At 33.6% G+C, this 27,411-nt stretch overlaps 1 protein-coding gene across 1 annotated transcript; it reads right to left on the reverse strand.

Annotated features, from left to right (window-relative positions):
- Nucleotides 1-27,235, reverse strand: LOC121370988. The gene is made up of 18 exons (XM_041496566.1): nt 27,134-27,235; nt 23,209-23,372; nt 21,028-21,215; nt 19,569-19,708; nt 17,862-18,053; nt 15,912-16,136; nt 15,421-15,536; nt 14,178-14,306; nt 13,542-13,795; nt 12,730-12,931; nt 10,950-11,541; nt 9,889-10,013; nt 9,052-9,194; nt 8,097-8,302; nt 7,688-7,784; nt 6,887-7,042; nt 2,866-2,942; nt 1-604 (listed from the first exon to the last, which is right to left on the reverse strand). The coding sequence occupies exons 2-18, from the start codon at nt 23,346-23,348 to the stop codon at nt 545-547; spliced, it is 3,042 nt and encodes a 1,013-aa protein (XP_041352500.1). The 5' UTR covers nt 23,349-23,372; nt 27,134-27,235; the 3' UTR covers nt 1-544.
- Nucleotides 27,236-27,411: the final 176 nt, after the last annotated feature.

Below are 27,411 nucleotides of genomic sequence, written 5' to 3' on the forward strand. Positions count from 1 at the left end.
TGATCAGCAATAGAACATGATAAAGCTATACACAATATACAATATAGTAAGGCATTGCAAAAAACAAAAATGTTAGTTATTGCCCTTGAATAGTTTTTCTATATCAAAAATTAATAAATCAATATGAAAATCCAACATTATTTCTGAATCAGTATATGATAAAGCTATACACAAAATTTCAGGGCACTGCGAAAATAACATCCGGAAAACTATATGTTGGACAGGTCTGCACATATACATCTAGGAGAATCTGTATAACTTACAGATCGGAATTGTGATAACTTTATAATCACAATATAGTTTTGCTAAAATAGCGAACAGGTAAATGTCTGGTAAAAAACGGACAATGGACAACATAATGTGAGCATAATATGATTTATGATAAAAACTACAAAATGAGCGGATATATCACAGTAAAACTAACTTGTATACATTCAAGGCAATGTAAGGCACCTGTCTAGCTACTGGAATAATTTTTAAGTCAGTGAAATAATTGCATAAACATCTCTTTTGACTATAACAATTATTGAGAATATACAGTCCATCAGGCAAATTTTTTAAGAATCTCCACCACTTTATCTTCATATCCCCACCGAGTCATTATCTGAAAGAAAATAATTATAGAATAGTGTTTAAGTATTTTAAAACTGTACCAAAGGAGCCTATTAATTGTACTTATTACAAAACTTAAGGTAGTGCAACATGAAAAAATTGTTTATCAGGGCTCGCGCTGTCGGTAGCTAAATTAGCCATTGGCTAATTTTTACAAAAAATGGCTAATAAAATTTGCAAGTGGCTAATTTTGAACAAACTGTTACATAATCTATCCGACACCTCGAACATAATAATAATACCAAATATTCAATTAGCGTAATAGCGATCTCACGACCAGTAACGAGAAACGGTATCATCCAGAATACAGCGTAGGCCTAAAGAAGTTTGCTTATTTTAATAATCAGGGTTATTAATTTTAATGGCATGCATTCAACATGTATGAAATCAAAGTCTGTAACTTGTTATTTTAACTTTGTAAAGTCTTTGAACCAAAGTAATAAAAACAGACCGACAATGCGTGTCAATTTGAATACACATGTCAGTTCAGGGCCGAAAGACATGTAGGCTATCCAAAGGGCTGAGTTTAGCCAGACCGAGCGAAAACAAAACGTTCGCTAGACTGGTTTGTGCACTTTACGTTAAACCAAATGGACACGACGAACACCAATCAAATTGTTCGCGAACGTTAGGAAGAATGTTCGTTGGCTGAACTGAGAACAGCTCTCAGCACGAATATATGTCACGCTTCAGTCAGCTGACACCCACGTGTCAAGAGACATCGTTGCGGACATTAAACAATACGAAGTAATTACGGAGTTAATCTTGATGTAAATTTGTAGAAAAACAGTAGTTGTTCGCATCAATGAATACATAACTGCAGTTTCAGTTATTTCTTTGTCTTTGTTAATTTCGTACCCATGGTCAAGAGCACGCATGAATATCGCGATCGCGGGAAATGAACATGTGGTATTTATACAAATTGCAGTTGCACGTAAACTGAATAAAATTAGTTTACAATAATCATATTTGTTAGATATAGATTTGTAAGACTGTGAGGTGAAATTTAATAAGTTAGCTGGATTTTAAAAAGACCGTAAATTTTAATTTTATTAAGGTTTACAAAAATATATATATATATAATTTATAAATGGAATATACTGTAAAGTCGGCATTCTTAGCCTAGGTATTTTACAAGCAGAAATCACAAGCATTTAACACGACACTGAAATCAACAGCAACAACATTCCACAAATTATGAAATTGTTGGGGGTGGGGAATTGATGGGTTACTTAAAAAAAAGGTCCAAAAAAAAAAGCAATTCAAAACCGTAGCTATTTCAAGAAATAATGAGCTCCATATTAAAAAAAAACATAATGCATCATCCCCCACCCCCACCCCCCACGCTGAAAAATCAAAGTAATATATTAACTGCCCCTACCCCCATTGCTGTCTTTGATTTTGATAAGGTAATACGGTTTTGTTATTCAGATTTTTTCCAATTTGTACATAATTAGCTGAAAAAGATGCATTTTCAGATTCATATATAAATACTCTATACAGTACTAGGTAAAACAATTTTGGCTAAAGCATTTTCAATATGGCTAATAAAAATTCCATTTGGCTAATATTTTGGCTACAGGTATTTTTTATCCAGGGTGAGCCCTGGTTGATGTCACAGTGATGATAAATCAACACATGAATCTCAATGATGACAATTTGAACAAACATGTCAAATATCTTAGTGGGTTGACAAGAAACTAAGTAATATTCACAATGCAAATGTGTCTGTGCTTAATATATGGTCACAATGCAAATGGGTCTGTGCTTAATGTGTGGCCACAATGATTTAGAATATTTGTTTTTATATTATTGGAAAGTGGCTAATGAAAAAAAATATATATACAAAAATCAAAAACTAAATTTTGTAGCAACTTTGTATGAAATTTTGCATCTGACTAATTTAGCAATGGGCAGGGTGAGCTCTATTTAAATGCTTTTAGAGATAAGATTTAAGGCTCAAAGTTAGAGTTCGGACTAACATCTGCAGTAGTGTCATGACAGTGGGCACACACCTCCGCTACCTGTACTTGGGCTGTCTGTCCAGGACAGTGGGTTAGTGATTAATGAGAGGCAAGTCAGTGTAGTGGTCTTACACCTACCCACTGAGTCGTTAAACCTGCTCTGAGTGGGAGCCGGTACCGGAAGGCAAACTCAGTACCTACCAGCCCTACATGTAATTCCAATGGATTAACCACTACACCACTATAGCTAGTTTATAATTACTACAGTATGCAGATGGTAAATACACACCTTGTCCCAGATATCAGGTGGTCTGCAGGATCTCTGTGCAGGGGCCGAGCTGGGTCTCACACGACTAGGTGTGGCACCTGAAAATAAATATATTAACTTACTTATTGTGGCACGAAGTAGTTTGGATATTTTTACCTTTATTATATTTACAGTATTTAAAAAAAAAAAATATTATTATTATTATTGGTTTAAAGAAATGTATTGTGTAGTGTTTTTTAACACATAAAATTACTGTAGCTATTTCCTGTGTTAGTGAAATATTTCTAGTTTCCAATTTTCACATTATAAAAAAATATATAAATAACTAGTGAAATGTCTCTAAACTGGACCCTATATAAACTGGAATTCCCTCAAAGCAGAACATAACATCTCTAATGGGATACCCCTTAAAACAAGACTTATTACTTAATTCGTCCCATGGGTTTATGGTTTAGGGGAATTCCACAATACCACTATATTACAATTAGAAATTGATACAAGAAGATGAATACCATGTGTGATACCATTAGACATTATAAACACACTAATACCATGTATGATATTATTAGACATTACAAGAACACTAATACCATGTGTGATATTATCAGACATTACAAGAACATGAATACCATGTGTGATATTATTAGACATTACAAGAACATGAATACCATGTGTGATATTATCAGACATTACAAGAACATGAATACCATGTATGATATTATTAGACATTACAAGAACACTAATACCATGTGTGATATTATCAGACATTACAAGAACATGAATACCATGTGTGATATTATCAGACATTACAAGAACATGAATACCATGTGTGATATTATCAGACATTACAAGAACATGAATACCATGTGTGATATTATTAGACATTGATATAAAAACACAAATACCATGTGTGATATTATTAGACATTGATATAAGAATACTAATACCATGTGTGATATTATTAGACATTGATATAAGAACACTAATACCATGTGTGATATTATTAGACATTACAAGAACATGAATACCATGTGTGATATTATTAGACATTGATATAAAAACACAAATACCATGTGTGATATTATTAGACATTGATATAAGAATACTAATACCATGTGTGATATTATTAGACATTGATATAAAAACACAAATACCATGTGTGATATTATTAGACATTACAAGAACACTAATACCATGTATGATATTATTAGACATTACAAGAACACTAATACCATGTATGATATTATCAGACATTACAAGAACATGAATACCATGTGTGATATTATCAGACATTACAAGAACATGAATACCATGTGTGATATTATTAGACATTACAAGAACATGAATACCATGTCTGATATTATTAGACATTGATATAAAAACACAAATACCATGTGTGATATTATTAGACATTGATATAAGAACACTAATACCATGTGTGATATTATTAGACATTACAAGAACATGAATACCATGTGTGATATTATTAGACATTACAAGAACATGAATACCATGTGTGATATTATTAGACATTACAAGAACATGAATACCATGTGTGATATTATTAGACATTGATATAAAAACACAAATACCATGTGTGATATTATTAGACATTGATATAAGAACACTAATACCATGTGTGATATTATTAGACATTACAAGAACATGAATACCATGTGTGATATTATCTGACATTACAAGAACATGAATACCATGTGTGATATTATTAGACATTACAAGAACATGAATACCATGTGTGATATTATTAGACATTGATATAAAAACACAAATACCATGTGTGATATTATTAGACATTGATATAAAAACACAAATACCATGTGTGATATTATTAGACATTGATATAAAAACACAAATACCATGTGTGATATTATTAGACATTGATATAAGAATACTAATACCATGTGTGATATTATTAGACATTGATATAAAAACACAAATACCATGTGTGATATTATTAGACATTGATATAAAAACACAAATACCATGTGTGATATTATTAGACATTGATATAAAAACACAAATACCATGTGTGATATTATTAGACATTGATATAAGAATACTAATACCATGTGTGATATTATTAGACATTGATATAAGAACACTAATACCATGTGTGATATTATTAGACATTGATATAAAAACACAAATACCATGTGTGATATTATTAGACATTGATATAAGAATACTAATACCATGTGTGATATTATTAGACATTGATATAAGAACACTAATACCATGTGTGATATTATTAGACATTACAAGAACATGAATACCATGTGTGATATTATTAGACATTACAAGAACATGAATACCATGTGTGATATTATTAGACATTGATATAAGAATACTAATACCATGTGTGATATTATTAGACATTACAAGAACATGAATACCATGTGTGATATTATCAGACATTACAAGAACATGAATACCATGTGTGATATTATTAGACATTGATATAAGAACACTAATACCATGTGTGATATTATCAGACATTACAAGAACATGAATACCATGTGTGATATTATCAGACATTACAAGAACATGAATACCATGTGTGATATTATTAGACATTACAAGAACATGAATACCATGTGTGATATTATTAGACATTGATATAAAAACACAAATACCATGTGTGATATTATTAGACATTGATATAAGAACACTAATACCATGTGTGATATTATTAGACATTACAAGAACATGAATACCATGTGTGATATTATCAGACATTACAAGAACATGAATACCATGTGTGATATACCATGTGTGATATTATTAGACATTACAAGAACATGAATACCATGTGTGATATTATTAGACATTAATATAAAAACACAAATACCATGTGTGATATTATTAGACATTGATATAAAAACACAAATACCATGTGTGATATTATTAGACATTGATATAAGAATACTAATACCATGTGTGATATTATTAGACATTGATATAAAAACACAAATACCATGTGTGATATTATTAGACATTGATATAAAAACACAAATACCATGTGTGATATTATTAGACATTGATATAAAAACACAAATACCATGTGTGATATTATTAGACATTGATATAAGAATACTAATACCATGTGTGATATTATTAGACATTGATATAAGAACACTAATACCATGTGTGATATTATTAGACATTGATATAAAAACACAAATACCATGTGTGATATTATTAGACATTGATATAAGAACACTAATACCATGTGTGATATTATTAGACATTACAAGAACATGAATACCATGTGTGATATTATTAGACATTACAAGAACATGAATACCATGTGTGATATTATTAGACATTGATATAAGAATACTAATACCATGTGTGATATTATTAGACATTACAAGAACATGAATACCATGTGTGATATTATCAGACATTACAAGAACATGAATACCATGTGTGATATTATTAGACATTGATATAAGAACACTAATACCATGTGTGATATTATCAGACATTACAAGAACATGAATACCATGTGTGATATTATCAGACATTACAAGAACATGAATACCATGTAAGATATTATTAGACATTACAAGAACATGAATACCATGTGTGATATTATTAGACATTGATATAAAAACACAAATACCATGTGTGATATTATTAGACATTGATATAAAAACACAAATACCATGTGTGATATTATTAGACATTACAAGAACACTAATACCATGTGTGATATCATTAGACATTGATATAAGAACACTAATACTGTGTGTGATATTATCAGACATTATATGAACACTAATACCGTGTGTGATATTATTAGACATTATATGAACACTAATACCGTGTGTGATATCATCAGACATTATAAGAACACTAATACCGTGTGTGATATCATCAGACATTACAAGAACACTAATACCGTGTGTGATATCATCAGACATTATAAGAATACTAATACCATGTGTGATATCATCAGACATTATAAGAACCCTAATACCATGTATGATATCATCAGACATTATAAGAATACTAATACCGTGTGTGATTGCCTTCAGCGTGGATTTGACCTCCTCTCTGATGACCCCACTGGTGTACATGGACATGGCCATCAGCATGTTGGATCCTCCATGACGGTCAAACAGCTGCTTCAACCGGTGGTCACTCGACACCAGCAGTCGCGTTAAAATCAGGGCTGAAACATATCATTGAAACAGGTTACTTGAGAGTTTTTGCTCAATGGGCCCACCAATGAGTGCTTTACCACTGGGATACATCCCACCCCTGTGCAAATAAGTGAGCGAATGAGTGGGTGAGTGCGAGCACAAATGACTGATTGAAATTAATGGGTGATGATTTTCTCTTTCTTTTTTTTAAATCTGAAAAAATGACATTCAGCTTTCAAGAATACTGAACAAAATAAAACAAATGTAAGCATTTAAATGCTCAAATATAAACCAATATTTATAAAATTAAAATAATAAACTGATATTATACGATTTTGTCAGAAAGGATTATAGGGGCTATTGGACATGCCAAATTAAACATTTTGTTTAATGGATCTTCAGGACCTATGTCGAATTCTTTAATTTAATTTTGTGGGTGGTGAATACTGAATAAAGTTACTTTCCACTCACTCTCAATGTAATAATTCCTGTGTAAAATGGCACACTGATAAATAGAGACTTGAAGACAGTTGAAACAACAGTGTCAAAGTTAGTAAATGTAAGGGATTTTGTTCAATATAAGACAAACGTCCTTTTGACAATGAAATTGTTTTTCTTTCTTTTTTTTCACCTTGAATATGGCAACTATACATACAGTAAACATGAATGCATACCAATTATCTCCAGCATTTCATCTTCTTCATTGATTCGAATAAAATCAATCAGTTTTGGAATACAGCCAAGTTCAGACAATTGCATGTGGGTTTCAACCTGCAACAGATATTATAATAATAATTTGATGTTCAACAGTGAATCAATGTAAAAATAGAATTGATTTAGCTGTGAAATTTAGTATATGATCATATTAAGTTCTTAAATATTTAGTTATCAGACACAACCTGAAAAAGGAACAATATAATTCAGAAATATTTTAACACTAATACTAAAAAATAATTAATTTAATCTGTAAGTAATATTATAAAGTTTAAAATATTTTGGAAGGTCCTCCTAAGATTAAAAATTAGCCTATATCTATGAAGATAATTAACCAAAACCAATATGTTAATGACATTTAAAATTTACATTGTCGTGGAGAACAAGGTCATGCATCAGGAGAAGAGAACTCTTCCTGACATCTCTAGACTTGCTGAAGAGCCCTTTGATGAGTTGGGGACCACATGCAGCAACTGTCGACTGTCTGCACTGATGAGCAATAGGCTTACTTAAGTCAATCTTAGGTCGGACATCATTGGGTTTTAAATTTATCTTTGTTGTCTTTTTAGCTGACCCTACAAAATAAAGATGTTAAGTATATGCAATAAAAGATATGTTGTGAATTAACAAAAATGGCCAATTTTGAATATGAAATTTTTTTAATTGGTAAGACATTTTAAATTTAATTATCGGTAAATACATTAAATTGTAAACATGGCAAAATAATTTGAAGATAAAGTTATTATAAAAATAGAAATGAAATACATGTAGATTTTTCATTCTATAGATAACAGTTCCAATTACATATCCAGTTAACTGTCCATTATTTGAATACTTATTATCTGCTTTAAAAATGCCATCTAATTATATTGATCAAGTGACAATAATACACAGTTTGATATAATAGTACATTCTGATTTCAGTGATTAAAATTGTAATCCCAAACATTGATAAACAGTAAAAGTAAAAATTTAATTGATCGATACTTCTTATTTCAAACCTAATGAATACCCTGAGTAACTGATTTTAATATGCAGCATCCAATACATGAATCATTTTTCGTTCCAGCCAGTGCACCACGACTGGTATGTACTACCGTGGCCGTGGTATGTACTACCCTATCTGTGGGATGGTGCACATAAAAAATCCCTTGCTGCTAATCAAAAAGAGTAGCCCATGAAGTGGCGACGGCGGGTTTCCTCCCTCAATATCTGTGTGGTCCTTAACCATATGTCTGACGCCATATAACCGTAAACAAAATGTGTTGAGTGTGTCATTAAATAAAATATTTCCTTCCTTCCAATACATGAATGAGTCCTCTCACCCTTCTGTGTGCTTTGTGTGGATCCAGAAGCTGAGGATGGACGCACTTTGATGGCATCCCTGATCATTCCCGCCACTTCTGAAGGCATTTGGCGGAGCGCGATCACCATCTTTCTCTCCCTCTCACAATGAGCTGAGCCAGGTCTAAAGAGCAAAACGTTTAAGTTTAAAATAAGTTTAAAATTAGCATGCTGAAGCACCATGCGATTCTCTATCAAATGACCTTGACCTTTATTATACTATGTATGCAAAAATGATGTTCTTTTATTGATAGTGTTTGAGGGAAGGTTGTTTTCTCAGAAACAGATCTAATATAACGCAAATATAATGTAAATCTAACTGAAAAAAGTTTTATGCTGTTAATGGTAAACATTTAAAGTAGTTAACATTTATGTCTCTGGGGTTTTCACAGGTGACCAAATGATCAGCTCCATTTAAAATTTTAATGCTACGACAAATATAATCACACTATAACCTCCATTAAAGTTAAGCATTTGCATAAAAGAAAAAAAATAGCAAAATAATATTATGAGTATATATACTTGTGTTTTTTGTTATTGCTGCTGTTCATTCTGTTCTGCTCTAAATGACATTCTACCTTTCTTTAAATCTTTCTACATTTATTTAACATGTAATAATATCATCACTTGAGCTCCATATTTAAAACGTGTGTTTAAAATCATTAATTTATTGTTTAACAACACCACCAAGAGCACACTGAGTGATTAATCGTCGGCTTAGTCTTAGAGGAAACCTGCTACATTTTTTCCACTAGTAGCACTTTCCCCACAGACAGAACAGTATTTGATTATACTATTACAATGTTTATGGAAATTACCTAGATCTTGGTCTGAAAGCTGAAACAGGCCCTGAGCTTGCACCGGCCATGTTGTGGTTGTCCGCAGTAACAAGCTTCTCCTCTAATGGCTGAATTGCACATCTGAGAATCTTTGTTGACAAAATCTAAAACAGAAGTGATAGTTAATAATGCCCTATCAGTGCTAAAACATCATATTAAAAACAAGCCATGCAAAGCACAATAATACGTTTACTTAATGTTAATTGTAAACTGATAGCGAGTGTGTTCTGTATTGTGATTGGTTAATTACATTCTTTTTCCGGGATCAAATGAAAATAACACCCGGAAAGCTAATGACTTCATTAGAAAGTGACGACATTAGCAATTGGAACAGGCCAAGTTGACGGTTCAAGGGTTTACAGTTAAGCAATACCAAATATACATTAGTTCTGTAGAAAAACAGTTTGTTTACAATGGACATAACCATACACAGTTTTTAGATTTGCAGGTGTTATTGTCTAACACCTTCGGTCAAAAATTACATTTGCAGGATCAAATAGACAATAACACTAGTAAATAAATAAAAACTCCATGTGGTTATCTCCTAAATATAAATATCAAATAAGTTACAAGCTGATCCATTTCTCTATTATGAAAAAGAAAAACTCACACAGGTATTCATACATAAATAAATAAATCAACACTGCGAGACCTATTTTCATTATAATGTTCTACAGTGTATTAACTAGAATAGTTAATATTTATATCAGTCTTCTCTTCTTCTTTTCGTTCCTTCTTGTAATGATATCACATGGAGATGTTTGCTGCCAGGATGAATCTCAGTGACACGGAGGAATTCCTGGTCTCCATAAAGTTTTTCTTCTGTGTTTTTCAGTGTTGGATCAGTAATAATGTCTCATATAGAGTGGAAAAAAAAATCTATCTACAAACATTCCTTGAAAATTTAAATTCACAAAAATAAAATATGGTACGAGTTACTGCAATATACTAATATATATGGCTACAAAACTTTCCTCAACATTTTGGACTACTAATGTTCTCAACAATTCAAATAAACATCAAACAAAGAAGGAACTCACTCTGATCTGTGAATCGTCATGATCTATAAAAGGGGAGACAATTCTAATGAGATCTTCTTCATACAGTCCCTTCCTAAGAACTCTCTGCTCGGTGCTGGTTTCCTTCTCCACAAGCTCCAACTGTTTCCGCTCAGCCGCATCCGCAGTGTCATACAGCGAGTAGCGGTTTATACTGTGAGTCAGGTGAGGGTTGTCCATCACCCACAGGTTCTTCTTCGGCGATGATGTCACTTCTTTCTCATGTTTTGTGAGTCGTCCAGCTTCCTTCCCCTTCCGTCCACAGGTCGAAATAGCAATGCATAGAAAGAACTCGAGAAGGTTTTTAATGAGGAGGACTTCTTGAAGACTGAGGTAGTCGCATCTTGGTGTTCTGCCCCGTCGAGCCGATATCGGGGATCCTGGACATGATCGAGCGGAGACCGGTGAACCATGGCGGTGACGGGAAGAACTTCTCGATCGCGCACGTGCCGACAGCGGGTTACTCCGGATCTCAAACTTCTCTGCAAACTTGCCCAAGATGAGAGCTGCGTGTCGACCACATTTATTCCAGATATCCAGAGTAACCTGGCGATTCAGTGTGGAGTACACGTCTCTAAAATAAAATAAAATTATGAGTAAGAGTACAGGTACAGGTTTCTAACTCGTAATAGTGTGAGTTGGATACGGGTTAATCATCACCCACAGATTCTTCCAGATATAATATGGATGTAACAAAGATTATTGAAAATCATAGTCCCCTGATGAAGGTGGCTTTTAAGACTGCCAAAACAATTGACAATTATTGTAGCAGAAGTAATTTTATGAACATGTTTAACTTGTCCTAATTTGGTACTTTAGTACAGTATATTAATATAAAATAAACGTTTGTTTTAAAATAAAACATAAAATGGTAATGTCTTGGATTTTTTAAAATTATTATTATTGCCTGTAGTGGTAATATGTGGCATGATACATAATAATCAACATGTTCCATTAATAATGATAATTATACAAAGCGAAATATATCCAGGAATAGTTTTGTTTAAACAAAACATTTTTAAAGATAATCAACTTTTTGATGCATGTATAAGCAACTAAAGTGGATTCAGAATGAGGTAAAAACACAAATTAATTGTTATTTTCATTATTCATTCTTGGCAAACGCAGCTAAGCTATTAAACAAGTTGATGTGTAACAAATAACTCAACCACACCTGAATGGATTCAAACTAACAAACCTCTGTGTGAGAATCCAGTACTCTAGTAAATGAATAAATAGAAAATTTCCCACCAGCTTCATACAAACACAATCAAAGAGGCACTACCCTTGTCACTTTATACTTGTATGTAGATTTACATTGCTGAACATTAGTTTGTAGTAAAGATGCTTTAGCTCTGCTAGAGAACACAACTGGGGCTTCTTAGTAGCATTTCTTATCAAACAAATAGAATGCTACTCATACTGTAACATATTATGCTTAGCTCTATTATGAACTACACATCTACATACAGTAGCATATAACCAAATAGCTGATGTGTATATTTGTGCTTGGGTGTCAATAAACATTTAGTTAAAAAATTGCAAAATAATCTTTTGACAAACTGTTAAACTAGCCTTGGTGATGAAGTGCTTAATCAGAGAGTTCTAAATGCTAGTAGGTGCTGAGTTCACATCTCAGTACTAGCCCCCAGTGAAAGTGGTTCGATCCTATATGACACAAGCACCTCTACCCACTGAGCTAGACCCCACCCCAAATTGTAATACATCAGCATGAAATTCAAGTTATAGTAAAATGAAAAACCTTAAATGCTGATCATCAAAGAGGTCGGACAAATCAGGAGGGTTGAATGCAGATTTCTGTTTTTCAACAGGCCACAGGCAGAAGTTTGTTGCTATGGAAATGAGACTGGAGAGTGTGTCAAGCTTGTGCGTATTCCAGTCAGACACGGACTGGTCATCCTTCATTGACAACTGACCAGTCGATTCGTCTTCCTTAATATCAGCTGGAATGAGATATATACAGGGTCATTCTTCAAAATAAAAATTAAGTTTCCACTCTGATTTCAAGATTTAGACTACAGAGTTCTTTATTCAAAGGTATAATCAACAACCATAATCCACTATATAAGATACACTTCAAAACTACACTCAAAATAATGTCAGTAAGTATGAAATATTTAACGTGTGTTTGAAAAGTAAACCAATTATTTGTCTCTATCAAAAGGTATTTGTAGGAAACCCAAACAGGATATATCAGGCAAAGGGACATAACTCCAAATAGATTCAATCTACTGTAGCCTCCTACAATCCTATGTGAATTACACATTATCACAAAACGTATGGCCATTCTCAGAATGCAGATGTGCAGAAAATCACCCGTTTATAATCTTAGCCAGTGCTTATAATACTTTTAGAGTGCACACTCAATCTCTAATGACGTCACATGCATACAATTTGTATGGCGTTGCCATGACATTCACGTCTCAGACTCTATTAGTCTCAAGTCTAGACTCTAAACATTTTATAAGCACCAGGCCTTATACAATTATTTTAATTACAAAAGTAGTTTGGCAACAAATCTTTATACAAAAAACTGAATCCGACTTGTCCTACCTTCTTTACAAATAAGTTCTGCGACTGAAGCAGCCGTATTCTCAAATGCATTCCACATCCGTATATCAGCTTTGTGTTTCACTCGCACAGGGTAGACAACTTTAGAAGTCCCTCGAGCACTGACATCTCCACAAGAGTCACCGTCTCCTGGGTAGATCAAGGCACTGAAGTGTTCCATCATGGCCTTGGCAAGAGAAATCTTCTTTACACTTGTTAGAATGTGGATCACTTTGCTTGCTACTGAACGAACTTTCCTACAAAACATAATTTCATCATCTAAACTAGAAGAACAATAACAGTATATTTTCCCGCCAACTGATTTTTTCTCTCCATAATTGATCATCACCTCAGTAGAGCTAAACCAAATAAAAAAAATTATTATAATCAACCATTGAAACATCACTAAAATATAATTTTCATTTTGCAAATTTTTGTTCAAAAAGCTGAGATCAGTTAAAATTATTCTTCTCAATATTCTTTTGTTTTAAAATTGTCATTCAGTACTCATTAAAATGTTGAAAATATGAATAGCAGATTTAGTCAGTATTAATAGCATGTTTAAAATGTATTTAATTCATTAAAATAAGGCTGTGTATATATAACATTTGTTAGCTGTGCATACTGTCGAACACTTACCTACAATGTGAATCTTTAAGACATTGTAAAATACACAACACAAGTTCTCTCCCTTTAATCACAGAAGAAATCTCTGATTCGTCTTCTGCCAAACATTTGATCAAGTTGAGTGCTTGTTGTTGTACTCCACTGTAAAACAAGCAATGCTATATTGTTTTCAATTTATCATCTGTGTGAAAAGCTAAATAAATTGCATTTGAACATATTTTGAACTGTATTAATATATGAGAAAGGAAGGCAACAAAGAGTATTCATCTTAGAGGTGATCAGTCAGACAATCAAAATACATTAAGGCTAGCAGGTACTGGGTTCACATCTCAGTACTGGCTCCTACCCAACATAAACAACTTAATGGGTACCTATAGTTCATCCCATCATTCTATAAAAATGTTTTTTGTAAATAATTTTAGTTTGGTTTAACGTAAGAAGAAAAGTGTTTTAGAAATAATATAAAAATAAAATTTTTGTGTGCAATTTACAAATCAATCGGCTCAGAAATAAATAACTTATAGAAAATGTCATAGTATGAAAAAAGGCATTCCCTGTGGGACGGACTATAGGTATAAGGTAACTACTCCAACTTCTCTAACCACTAACCCCTTGTCCTGGACAGACATCCCAGATAGCCGAGGTGTGTGCCAAGGACAATGTGCTTGAACATTAATCAGATAAAAGCATGAAAATAACTTTAAAATGAAACAAAATATATTGATGGACTCACTTGGGTTATAATTATATTAGTTTAATGACGCATTGGCACATTATTTAATCAGTGGCTATTATATGACACACTGACATAACTGTTATTTAATTAGTGGATACTATATAGATAACTATTTATAGGATATTAAACAAGCTTCCATTTCGTATCATGTTTATGTCCCGAGTGAAATAATTTTCAATTGTCACAAGCTTTAGCCAGTGACAATGAAAATTATTTTACAAGGGACATAAACATGATACGAAATGGTAGCGAGTTTAATATCCTATTTAATACCCATAACCGATCTTAATTTATATCTCTCAACTCATTTTGTGTTAATTTTTCTGCAAGTTGTAGTGTGCCATTCGATGATATCATTGTGTGACATCGAAGTGTTATGTCCCACTTGGTGTTCCAGTGGGATGTATTACTTTGATATGTACCAAGATATTTTTAACCATATAGGTAATAAGTTTTTCTTCTTAAATGCTATCATCTAAATATAATACAATGAAAAGGGGACACTATTAAAACACTCACCAGGGACCATCTCGTATCATATTTGTGGCAGACTGCAGAATGTTTTTGTCAATCATGTCCGGGTATATAACATCAGTCTGACGATACAAATTGATGACAATTTCAACAAACACTTCCTGTTAAAATAGGAAAGTAGTACTTCAGTTTCAAATGAAAATAGGAAACTTAATAATTTCAATCTGAAATAAAAACAAATACCGGATTTCTTTTAATCATTGTATTATAATTATTATTAAATATATTTGTACATTTTAAAAATATTTATCATCAACGTTCGGATCAGTTTGGATATTAATATTTTGTTGCAGTTTGTTTGGTTCCATCAAATAAAAATTAGCTGCACAATTTCTAAATCTCTAATAATAATTTTTAAATTAGGTTTTAGGTGAATTTCATATTTTTCACGATAGAGAAAGACGTGACCAACATTCCAACTGAAGCATCAATGCACTGTACAAATCAAAATGGAAATAAAATACACTACATCAAACCTTCATTTTGGCATTAGAGTTTTTGAGTTCTTTGACAATGAAGAGCAGCTCCTGTCCCACGAGACTTGCAGTGGGTGCGTGTGTGGAGAGAATTTGGAGAATGCAGCAGCTGATATACTTCATGTCCATCGGATGATCGCTGTACAAGATACGCAACAACACGGGTAACAGGACCTCTTCAACCTCACAGCATAACAACTCGGCCACACTAACATGGACAAACAGCTGCAAAAAAAAAAAAAAAAAAATGGAAATGGAGTTAAAATCTCTGTTCCTAGTTAGCAAAAGGTTAAGGAAAGGAAAAATTTTTTTTAACTATAGCTATTAGGTGTCTAACAGATGGTCATTTCGACATTCAGTCAACACCCTTGGTGCCAAAGTACATCCCTGTTTGTTTCACTTTCTTTTTTTCTTTTAAAATTATTTTGTGTGCTTATATCCAATTAAGGTTCAAGCACGCTGTCCTGGGCACAGACCTCAGCTATCTGGGCTGTCTGTCCAGGACAGTGGGTTAGTTGTTAGTGAGAGAGAAGAGGGTGTAGTGGTCTTACACCTACCCATTGTCATTAAAACTCACTCTGGGTGGGAGCCGATACTAGGCTGTGAATCCTGTACCTACCAGCCTTACATCCGATGGCTTAGCTATGATGCTACCAAGGCTAAAGCAAAATGTGTCCCATACCAGGCCTTATGGGCCATAACGCTGTGAAAGATGGGTAAATCACCATGGAAGCTAGACAGTGAAGGGTATATACTCCGTGCAATAATTCAAATCAAAATCTTCATTTGAAAATAAAATCATAAAATGTTTGTAACTTGTAAAAAATATTGAATAATCTTCAGACCAATAGACAGTGTTCACTTAAAACATTTACATTATGTTTTCGTCATAGGCTAATGTCTAATCCTCTTGTTATACGTATCAACGACACCAAAATTCAGATTGTCACCTTAAGTACTCTGACAAAGGTACAGAACTATATATTTTCAAAAAAATATAATTCCACCAAACCACCTTTATTTGTAGTAAATGTAAATGCACATGTAAACATGCCCCCACCAGAAATTACCGAAAAGAACTTTGCTGTGAATGAAATAAGAGGTAACCCAACCAGCCTTCCATAAATTTTATTGTTCAGTGTAATGATCACGTGGTATATCATCTAACTTTGGCAGTCATTATGTCAGTGTAGTAGACAATAACTTTGCAGGGATTTGTGATACCTGGATTTCGCTATGTGAGACATTTCATTAGTACCAAAATATTAAATTACGAAAAACTGATAACATGCACACTATTTATGGTATTATAATTAAAACACAAAGTTGGCAGCTTGACCTGAAGCATTTTTAATATTGTGAGGAAAAAAGACACTTCGTTGTTTATGTTCAGGCTGACAGTGACGTAATATCGCGCATAATCTCACGATACATGCAGTTACAAACAAAGTATCGAAAACATATATCGATCAAAATTGTATGAGGGTACGATATGTGTAAGACAGACAGAGTGACAGACAGATGAATGGATGGACAAAGACAAAACTGGTGGGACCGCTAGGGGACTAATAAATGAGGCCAGTTAAGTTATATTAAAATGAAATGACATAATACCAATTACATGTAGTTACAAATGAATTTAGGGTAAAATCACTTTATTCCAAAAAGTGAAACCAGTTAAAGTAAAAAAACTAAAAGAAAACTAATTAAAAAGATATCAGAGGTGACCATTTTGGGCAAGATCAGTTTAATTCAAAATGTATACTGTGAAACAAGTGTATTTAAAAAGAAATAAGGTGATACCAATTTAAATGAAAATACATGGGCCGAATTTACAAGTCTTTCTGAAACACAGGTTTAAAAGCATTGTAAATGTATCTATGCATTAACATGCGTGTAAGACATAAACAGGCTTTGTAAATTCGGTCCCATACGTTGAAGTAGTCTTACTTGTTCGGCAGCCCTAAGAGCTGCAGTCTGGATCTTGGCACTGTGTGGGGAGGACAAGACCGTCATGAGATCATTGAAGACTTCCATCTGTGCCATGAGCAATGCATTTTCCCTGTTGGTGAACAACTGCCTCATAAACAGCAGCCCTGCCTCTCGAAATTCTGGCTTACATGTGCGTACAAGGGTTTGAATCTGAAAACATATAATTTGTCACATTTTTGTATTGTACAAAATTTTAATTAAAGTTTGAAACACATTGTTAACAACTATGATAAATTACTTGATTACCTACGAGGTACAGCATAACGAGGGTCATATTTATCGTACGTCATAACTAAATCGTATGTCCTCCTGACATTGTCGTTTAATGATTGGCTGTTGTAAGAGTACATTTCTTTCTGATTGGCTGACACGACATTCCACAGATACTACTTTCTTCATTAATACATTTTTATTTCAAGTGTAAGTTGATCACATGTCGTAATGACAAATACGTGTTTTTAATTAATTTAATAAAACATTAATTGATTATTTATGATAACATGTATTATATTACGATGTAGTCGTGACACATCAAACACTTAATTATGAATATAATGTTCACAACTGTTAGAAATCTATACTAAGGTCGACGAGTCACTTTTCGCAGCCTTGTTTTGGCTTCATACATAATAAATGTAGCATATCTTACCGTAATTTCACTTGAAAGCCATATTTAGTAAAAGGTACAATGTTTTAATCACAAGATTTTCTTCAAACACTTCAGGTGTGTTAATAATGTTAAAAAAAAAAAAAATTCAATAGCAATTTTGCACTGGAATTTTTCCAGCATTCTTAAAACGGAAACGTCATGTACCCAATGTATAGTTATTGTAAGGAGATGCAAAGTGACGTCATTGGAATACTAAACGTCATTCAAATTCAAAACTAATTATTTCAATTACTGTGTATTTGTTTGCTTTTTAGTACTCTTTACTTACGGGCGTATAAATATCACATAACTTTAGAACAGGTTGTGATTTGATTTTCAAGACATCAATGAACAAACATTACTCCGCCGTTAAGGAAGCGTTAGTTTGACTGGAATGTTCATTTAGCAAGACAGTTCTACGGTAATAAACAGAATATTACATTCGTTTCCATGACAGACGATGTTTATGACACTCGTGCCTAAATTATCACATTTCCCTCGCTATCGCTCAGGAAATATCATAATTTAGGCACTCGTGTCGTAAACATCGTCTGTAATCGACATTCATATAATATCCTCTATATACTACATTTAATTACAGTTAGATTTCCCCCACAAATTGTCCAGAAAGAAATCATGAAAAAACATCACAGTGAGACAGATTCTACAAACTAGATGGTAACCATTTCACCTACATGTATATCAACTCCGATAAGATCTCCTTGGACAAAAAAACATGTACTTTTTCGCCATCTGCCATTTTGCTTTTTCATGGAATACTCTTCAAGAGTGGGGAAAGAATGTGACATAATCTAATAACATCATGACAAGTTATGGTATAAAGCAATTATCATGACGTCATATTAATACATTACATACTTACAATTATACCTCACTAGAATCTGTTGATATAACCATTTACTTTTATCAAACAGCCTTCATCTTTGAAAGATAGTGAACACTCCCCAGTTCAATTGTTAAATGATTGTGACATTTAAATATCATTGATACCCTACCTTGCTGACTTGGTCCACTGTAATGTCTTCTCTACTGCTGTAGGTACTGATAAGTCGCAACACTGTGTTTGCATTAGATGCACTGGCTGGTCGGTTTTGAATTCTCGACACAACATTCAGCATGTGGTCTATTGAAATTACTGAGAAGACACAAAAATATACATTAAAAATATTAGGCCAAAGTTACAAAGCCTGTTTATGTATTATACATGTGTAACTACAAACATTTACAATGATTAAACACCTGCATTTTATAAAAACAGGCTTCGTAAATTCGGGTCATTATATTTACACAACAGCACTGTTCAACACTGCCATATGAATGACAACTGTAAGAACAAACATTTTGGAAAATATACATATAGACGGCTGTAATATGATCTATCAAAAACATCAGACCAACACAGCTAAGCATACAATGGCATGTAATATGTTATATTGGTTATCTGGTCAGGAATGTCACTTGAAATTCTGTTGAAGATTAATGGAGATGGGATGTAGTCCATTGATAAAGTGCTCACCTGATGCATGATTGATCTAAGATCAATCCTCATCAGCAGCCCACTGGGTCATTTCTCATTCAAGCAAGTGCTCCACAATTAATGGCCATTGTGTGTAGTATCCTATCTGTAGGACAGTACATATTGATGTAAAAGGTTTCTTGCTGCTAATTAAAAGTTAGTCCATGGAGTGGCAGGAGTGGATTTTTTCTCTCAGTATCTACGTGAGCCACAACCATATGCCCAATGCCATATAACCATAATTTTTTAACATGTGTTGTGTGTCATTAAATAAAACATTTCTTCCTTCCTTCCATATTGATCCATTAAAACACTCTTGATTGGAAGTGGCACTGTTAAGCTACTACAAACATTATGATGACCAACAATACACTGAATATACCCATTCATAAGTTGTAAGCAAAAACGTAAAAGTTTGCTGTGTAATTGTTTCAATCGGGAAAATAAGCTGTGTTAGCTGGAAACAAAGTTTGTTTTGTTTAATGACACCACTAGAGCACATTGACTTATTAATCATCGACTATTGGATGTCAATCATTTAATCATCGACTATTGGATGTCAATCATTTCATAATTTTGACATAAGTCTTAGAGATAAAACTCACTACATTTTTCCATAGTAGCAAGGCAACTTTTATACGCACCATCCCACAGACAAGAGGGCACATACCGTGGACTTTGATATACCAGTCATGGTGCACTGGTTAGAATAAGAAATAGCCCAGTGGGTCCACCGATGAGAATCGATCCTAGATCTAGTCACCTACTGCACTTTATCCGCCCTTACTTTAAAACCTGTTATATAGTGGAAAGTCTCTTGAAGATTGAGAAATAGCCCAGTGGGTTCACAGATGAGGACCGATCCTAAACCTACTGCACGCTACCCGCCCTTACTTTAAAACCTGTTATAATAGTGGAAAAGCTCTTGAAGATTATACCTGCATCATCGTCGGAAGAATCATCTTCATCGGAGTCATGTGTCACCGTACTCAGCCTCCCAGAGTCGGCTTCAGCGTCACATTGCCGACTGCACTCACAGGCGATGTAGGTGAGGGGCAAACTGGAACTCAGTTTGAAAGTTTCAAGTCGTGCAAGGACATTACCAATGCTTTCATAATCATGGTCTCTGAAACATAAACAATATTATCTCATTATTAATGTACTGGGTAAATTAAGTTTTATGCAAGATATTGTAATCTAAAAAACTGCATACATAGTTACTTTATTAATAAAATAGATGAGAAAATTGTTCATGAATTTTGATGGTTAAGAGGAAAAGATAAATATTTTTTAATTACAATAAATACATACATGTATATAATTAAATATAATAAATATGTTAGATTCTACCACAATTTAAAAAAACTAAAAATAACTATATGTACAGTAGAATCTCATTGGCTCGAACACTGTCGGTGCATCAAAGTCTGTTCGACCCATCGGGTAGTTCGAACCATGCATTCAGCCATTGTCGGGTGCTTCTGTAACACAAGAATCAATCAGACAACCTCGCATCTTTCCGTAAAACCGGCTTGGGCGAGATGATCCGATTGACTCATGAACTGATTGGTGTTACTTGCAAGGTTCATTCATCTAACGATTACTGCATTACACTTGCAAGATAATTAATGACAGGTGCTAAATAAACAACACAATAAGCGTGAAAGGGTCGACGAAAAATGTATACATAAATTATTTTTTATATTTCTTCGGATAAACATGCTGTTCGAGCTAAATATGTTTAATTTTACAGTTCAGACGAATAAACTGGTTCGAGAGAAAGTTTCTGTTCGACCCCAGGGGTATTTGACCAATCAGCACCAAAATAAAGGGGTTTAATAGAGAGAAAAATCAGGACTTTGTTCTTGGTTCGAGAATACCAATAGATTCGACCGTAGGGCTTTCGAGCCAATGAGATTCTACTGTATGTACATGTATGTACACTGTATAGAGTGTATACTGAATGCTCCTGTATATTTTGCAGAGGCTGTAAAAAAAAACCCACCTAAAAATGACCCCTGCAAACTATCTGACAGTGCAGGCTATGTGACTGAGGTATTTTTACTGCACAGTAATATTAATAATAGCTAGTAAAGAGTTGTACATATATTTAGAAATGCTTTTCAAGTTATCTAATTACAGCCTAACATTCCATTGATTTTGAGGTGAAATGTTTTGAGGTTAGCATGTTTGTACTTAATTTGGGCTTGCTTTTTTTTAGCATACTTCTTTTGAGCAAACCCTTTATCAAATCAGCTTTGGTACAATCTAAAACTCTGACCGATATTGGTAAATGAAATTTGCAAACAACAAAAAAAAATTAAAAATGTTTCATTTAATGACGCACACAACATATTTTATTTACGGTTATATGGCGTCAGACATATGGTTAAGGACCATGCAGATATTGAGAGAGGAAACCCACTGTCGCCACTTCATGGGCTACACTTTTCTATTAGCAGCAAGAGATCTTTTATATGCACCATCCCACAGATAGATATCAGTACATACCACGGCCTTTCATATACCAGTCATGGTGCACTGGCTGGAACGAGAAATAGTGCAATGGGCCCACCGACAGGGATCGATCCCAGACCAACCGCGCATAAAGTGAGCGCTTTACCACTGGGCTACGTCACGCCCTTGTAAACAACAAGGTCTCTTTATTTATTTGGAGGGTGTTAATAATAAGTCACAAGATATAAAATACATTAAAACTCATCTATGTATATGAAAATGTGGTCTCTTAAGAGAGGTGGGTCTATAATACAGGTCAAATTGTATTAGATGATGACAATTTTGGAGTACAGTAGGGTAGCTTTTTATAATACATGCAGGTAGGTAGTTGACTAATAAGTAAAACCCCTCTAAACCAGACACACATGGGAACAAGAAAAAAGTATGGTTTATAGAGGTATCTGGTTTAGAAAGGTTATGTTCTACAGAAACATTTAAAATGGGACCATGAAAAATGTCCAGTTTTGAAGGAATTTTGGTTTACAGAATGTCTGGTTTTGAGAGGTTTCACCCATACATGTGGTTATAGCCACATAAAACACTTCACCATACATCACCATATCCTTTTTATATATATATATATTATAAGATAAATGTCTTACTTGAGGTTATGTATATATGTTGTCTGTGATATTCCAGGCACACTCAGAGGCTCCCCAGTGACTTGTAACTCGGGGTATTCCAGGGCCTGGACAGTGTTACGAGGACTGGCCAGGTGACCCCTGTGTCCATTCATTCTCATTCTACTGTCAACATTTTAAATGACCTGTAATAGACAAAATACATGTACATGTGTAAGTGAAAAAACTATAAATAAATACAGTTCTATTTACAGGGTGTCATTCTGCGTAGGGTTTTTTTAAAATTATTCTCAAAATTCTATATAGGTATGTTTTATTAGAACATTAGTAATTACTAACAGGCCATGAGTTTAAACATTCACACTGAGTCTACTTGAAATTAAATCAAATCTTATTTGTCACTTAATTCAACCTTCATACTCCGGTCAGGATGATATATTATATAGTGTATACTTAACAAAACCTTAATCAATATTAATATTTAAAAGTTAAAAGTTAAAGTTTGTTTAACGACGCTACTAGAGCACATTGATATATTAATCATCAGCTATTGGATGCTAAACAATTGGTAATTTTGACATAGTCTTAGAGAGGAAACCCACTATATTTTTCCATTAGTAGCAAGGTATTTTTTTTATATTCATAATCCCACAGACAGGATAGCACATACCACAGCCTTTGATATACCAGTCCGAGGTAGCCAAAGCACAAAGAAAATAACTCCTTGGTGGATAGTCACCAGTGGTCATATGCTTATAAAACTTTAAAGTGACAGACCCTAGTTTTAAACACTACGACATATTTTGCACTATTAAAGCTGCTTTTGATAATTTAAATTAGAAGTACTTACATTGTATTGTTTAGAGTATTACGTAATTTGTGTACATGTATCTAACATGGCTCTGGTTATCCAGGTTTTTGCAATACCCCAAAATGCATTTTTCATAATTCTAAAAACGTATGTTCGTCTGAGAATTATAATGGTTATTGAGACAAGTTCAAGTTATTTTTAGATGGTATTTCCCTGTACCTACCAACTGTATGTCTGATGGCTTAACCACAACACCACCAAGGCCAGTCTATACAGATTGTACTGTCGACCTCCTCCTCCTCCCCCCCCCCCCACCCCCACACACACAGTCCTGATGTTCCTTCAGGCCTGGAATTAAGTATATGAAAATGTTGGTAATATATATATATCAGTCATTGTATTCTTGGACTGGACCATATACATAACATAATGTATATTATAAGCAGTGGATCCAAGATTTTTAGGGAAGGGTGCAAGGTTTAAAAAGGGCAGCCTTTGTACTCATAGTGTAGATGCAATTAATGTAGAAAAAGAGCACCCAACAAAGGCAAAATTACATCAACTTGCCTTACATAATAAACGTGTGCCAAAACATCCAGCTGACCAAGATATTACATATCCCCACTAATTAACAAAAAAAGTGTACATGTTAAACACTAAACAGTGGATTTTCCAGTCATTTTGAAATTTGGGGGGGGGGGGGGGGGGGGGGGGGGGGGGTGGGAGGGGTACACGCCTCTAAAACCTTTCCCTTGGATCCATGATTGATTTTTATTAGTGATGTTCCACTGATCGATTATAATCGAAGATTGATTGGTTTGGTTCTACCGATGTGATGATCAATTATAAAAATCAACAATCGATTGTGTAGGAAAATATTAACTGCAATTGTTCCTCCAGTTTAAATGATGGAATTGATTTAATTATGTTGGGGTTTGGGTTTGTTTCCATGTGTACATAAAGAAAAATTGTTATTAAGGGTGAAATAAAACATTTATAGGGTATATACAAATGAACACAACAATAGGTGCACATGCAGTACTTATAATTGAAATCCTTTGTACATGTACACATGTATGTTGATATAATTCTAACCAATTGTGTAATCGAAGTTGGTCGATTGGTGCAAACCGATTATAACCAATGATCGATGATGAAATACCAACCAATTCCCAACACTAATTATTATGCATGTATTATATGTCAGGCCCGTATTTAGGGGGGATTCAGGGGGTTCATCCGAACCCTGCCACAAAATGTTAATTCTGCTCAAATAGTTGACTGTAACTTTTGCAACTCTCTCATAAAACAATATTTGCTTGGCTTCGTCATTTAGCAATCCCCTTACCAAAGCTACAGTGTACATGATTCAGAATTTCTAACTAATCTGGCAAAAAAAAAAAAAAAAAGGAACCTACATGTAGCAAACATGTTTAATTGTATTTTTGTGCTATGTTGATGACCTCGTAGCATTCGATAATTATAAGACAATGACAGCAGTTCACCTTCCATTGATTTATCAACCAAAGTTAGAAATAAAATGTTAACAACAGAAAGTAATCCTGTTAAAGGTCAAGTCAAGTCATAGGTTTTAACACGCACATTCAGAATAAGCTGTTGTTGCACATGCATGTCATGGGTGCTGGTGTCAACATTCGCCGGCTCCTCCGCCCAAGACAGGAAAAGGTTTGGGGTGGGTGGGAGAGTAAGTCGCCCGCACTGGCATGTGCAAGGGAGCATAGGCAGCCCGACAATGGTCGGTAGTGGGCAAAGGTTGATTTTGGTGCTCTTGAATTTGCAAATGTCCCTTTGGATTAAGGCCAATTAGAAAATGTTGCGTACTTTCATGAAGTAATTTCCAAGTATTTCAAAATGTTTTATGGCCAACATGTAGATGCCATTTTGATGATATGACGCATCAGTGACAAATTTAAAATGGGGATGCAATACCTTATGCAATACCTTTTGCTGAAAACATTTCAGGACTATGATACACCTGTACTGTTAACAGGGGATGCATGTGTGATTCGTGATAATACAATTTTTATGAACATAATGTGTTGTTTTTCAAAAATATGTTCATTATTAAAGGAACTGGTACTTCTGAGGTAAAAGTACCTTTTCTGTTACTAAGGTTATAATAATCAATTGCCGAAAATATTTAACATATACATCGGGCCAATACCCCAAGGCCCCATTCCACGAAATGATCTTAGTACTACAATCACCTTAAGTGCATAGAGTAGTTATGCACTTAAGATAATCTTAGTGCTAAGATTGCTTCATGGAACGCGGCCCAGGTCAATACCTTTAGCTCCTGTTGTGTGCTAGAATTTCATTTATCTTGAAAAAATATAAAATAAAAAACCTTAATAACAAAAATACAATCTACAAAATAGTTGAAAATCGTTTTTGCCAGGAATTTAAAATATTTTAAATGTCAGAATTTTTTTTTTTTCCTTTGGATCATGCCCCTGGAACCCCATACAAAGTTTGGGCGCTTTGCGCCCTACAGCAACTTCATATCCAAATACCTACATGTAGTGAACCCTCCTACTCTAAATGCTGGCTACGGGCCTGCATATAATGTCAAATTACATTGATTTAATTAAAATGGAAATACTGGTTTGAATTCATGTAGGCCTACCATATAATTTCGGCAAGTGAATGGTCCTTTTTGGTTATTGATAAAACATTTGGGGTTATTTTAATGACAGTTTAATGGAAATATTTATTGGGTAAATGCTAATAAAGGTATTTTAACCTAAAATAAGGCTTAAATTTAAAAACTGTACTGTGTTTGGGTCTTCTGTCAATTTGTGCTAAACAGAGTTATTCCCCCTTAATAGAAAATTTCTATTTTAGGGGGTTTGGGTCAACTTTATTTATTTATTCTTTTTGAAAATAGTTCTTTAAAAGGTATTCCATCAGTACACCAATTTTTTTTATCATTTCTGTCATATTTAGAAAGTGTCCGCGGTCCCTACTATTTAATAGGGCCTATTTGTAATACTATTTCATAATTTTTAACTGATAAATAAAATAAACATGTAGACTAGAGTGAAAAACAAAATATTAAACATTTTACGCTTGATAAAAATATTGTTTAATCGTGTTATCTATCTATATAATTACCAAATATGACGCGACACTGTGAAGACACGTCGCTTGTTGTCAAGAACAAGATTTTTATTGCCAAACTTGACAAAAGTCGTCAAAACGAAACTGAACAGTGCAGAGGAGATATCCTTGTAATTTTTACCGTAGTTCTTCAATCCGATATAGATATAAAATACGCATTTAAAATTATTGGTAACGTTAATAAAATATTTTTTATTTATTACAAATAAAATTAGTATTATTTCTTTAATTTTATAACACAATTAATAAAAGAAAAAATTAAATAGCTATTT

Source organism: Gigantopelta aegis, chromosome 4 (assembly GCF_016097555.1).
Source record: "Gigantopelta aegis isolate Gae_Host chromosome 4, Gae_host_genome, whole genome shotgun sequence".
Taxonomy (NCBI): Eukaryota; Metazoa; Mollusca; class Gastropoda; order Neomphalida; family Peltospiridae; genus Gigantopelta; species Gigantopelta aegis.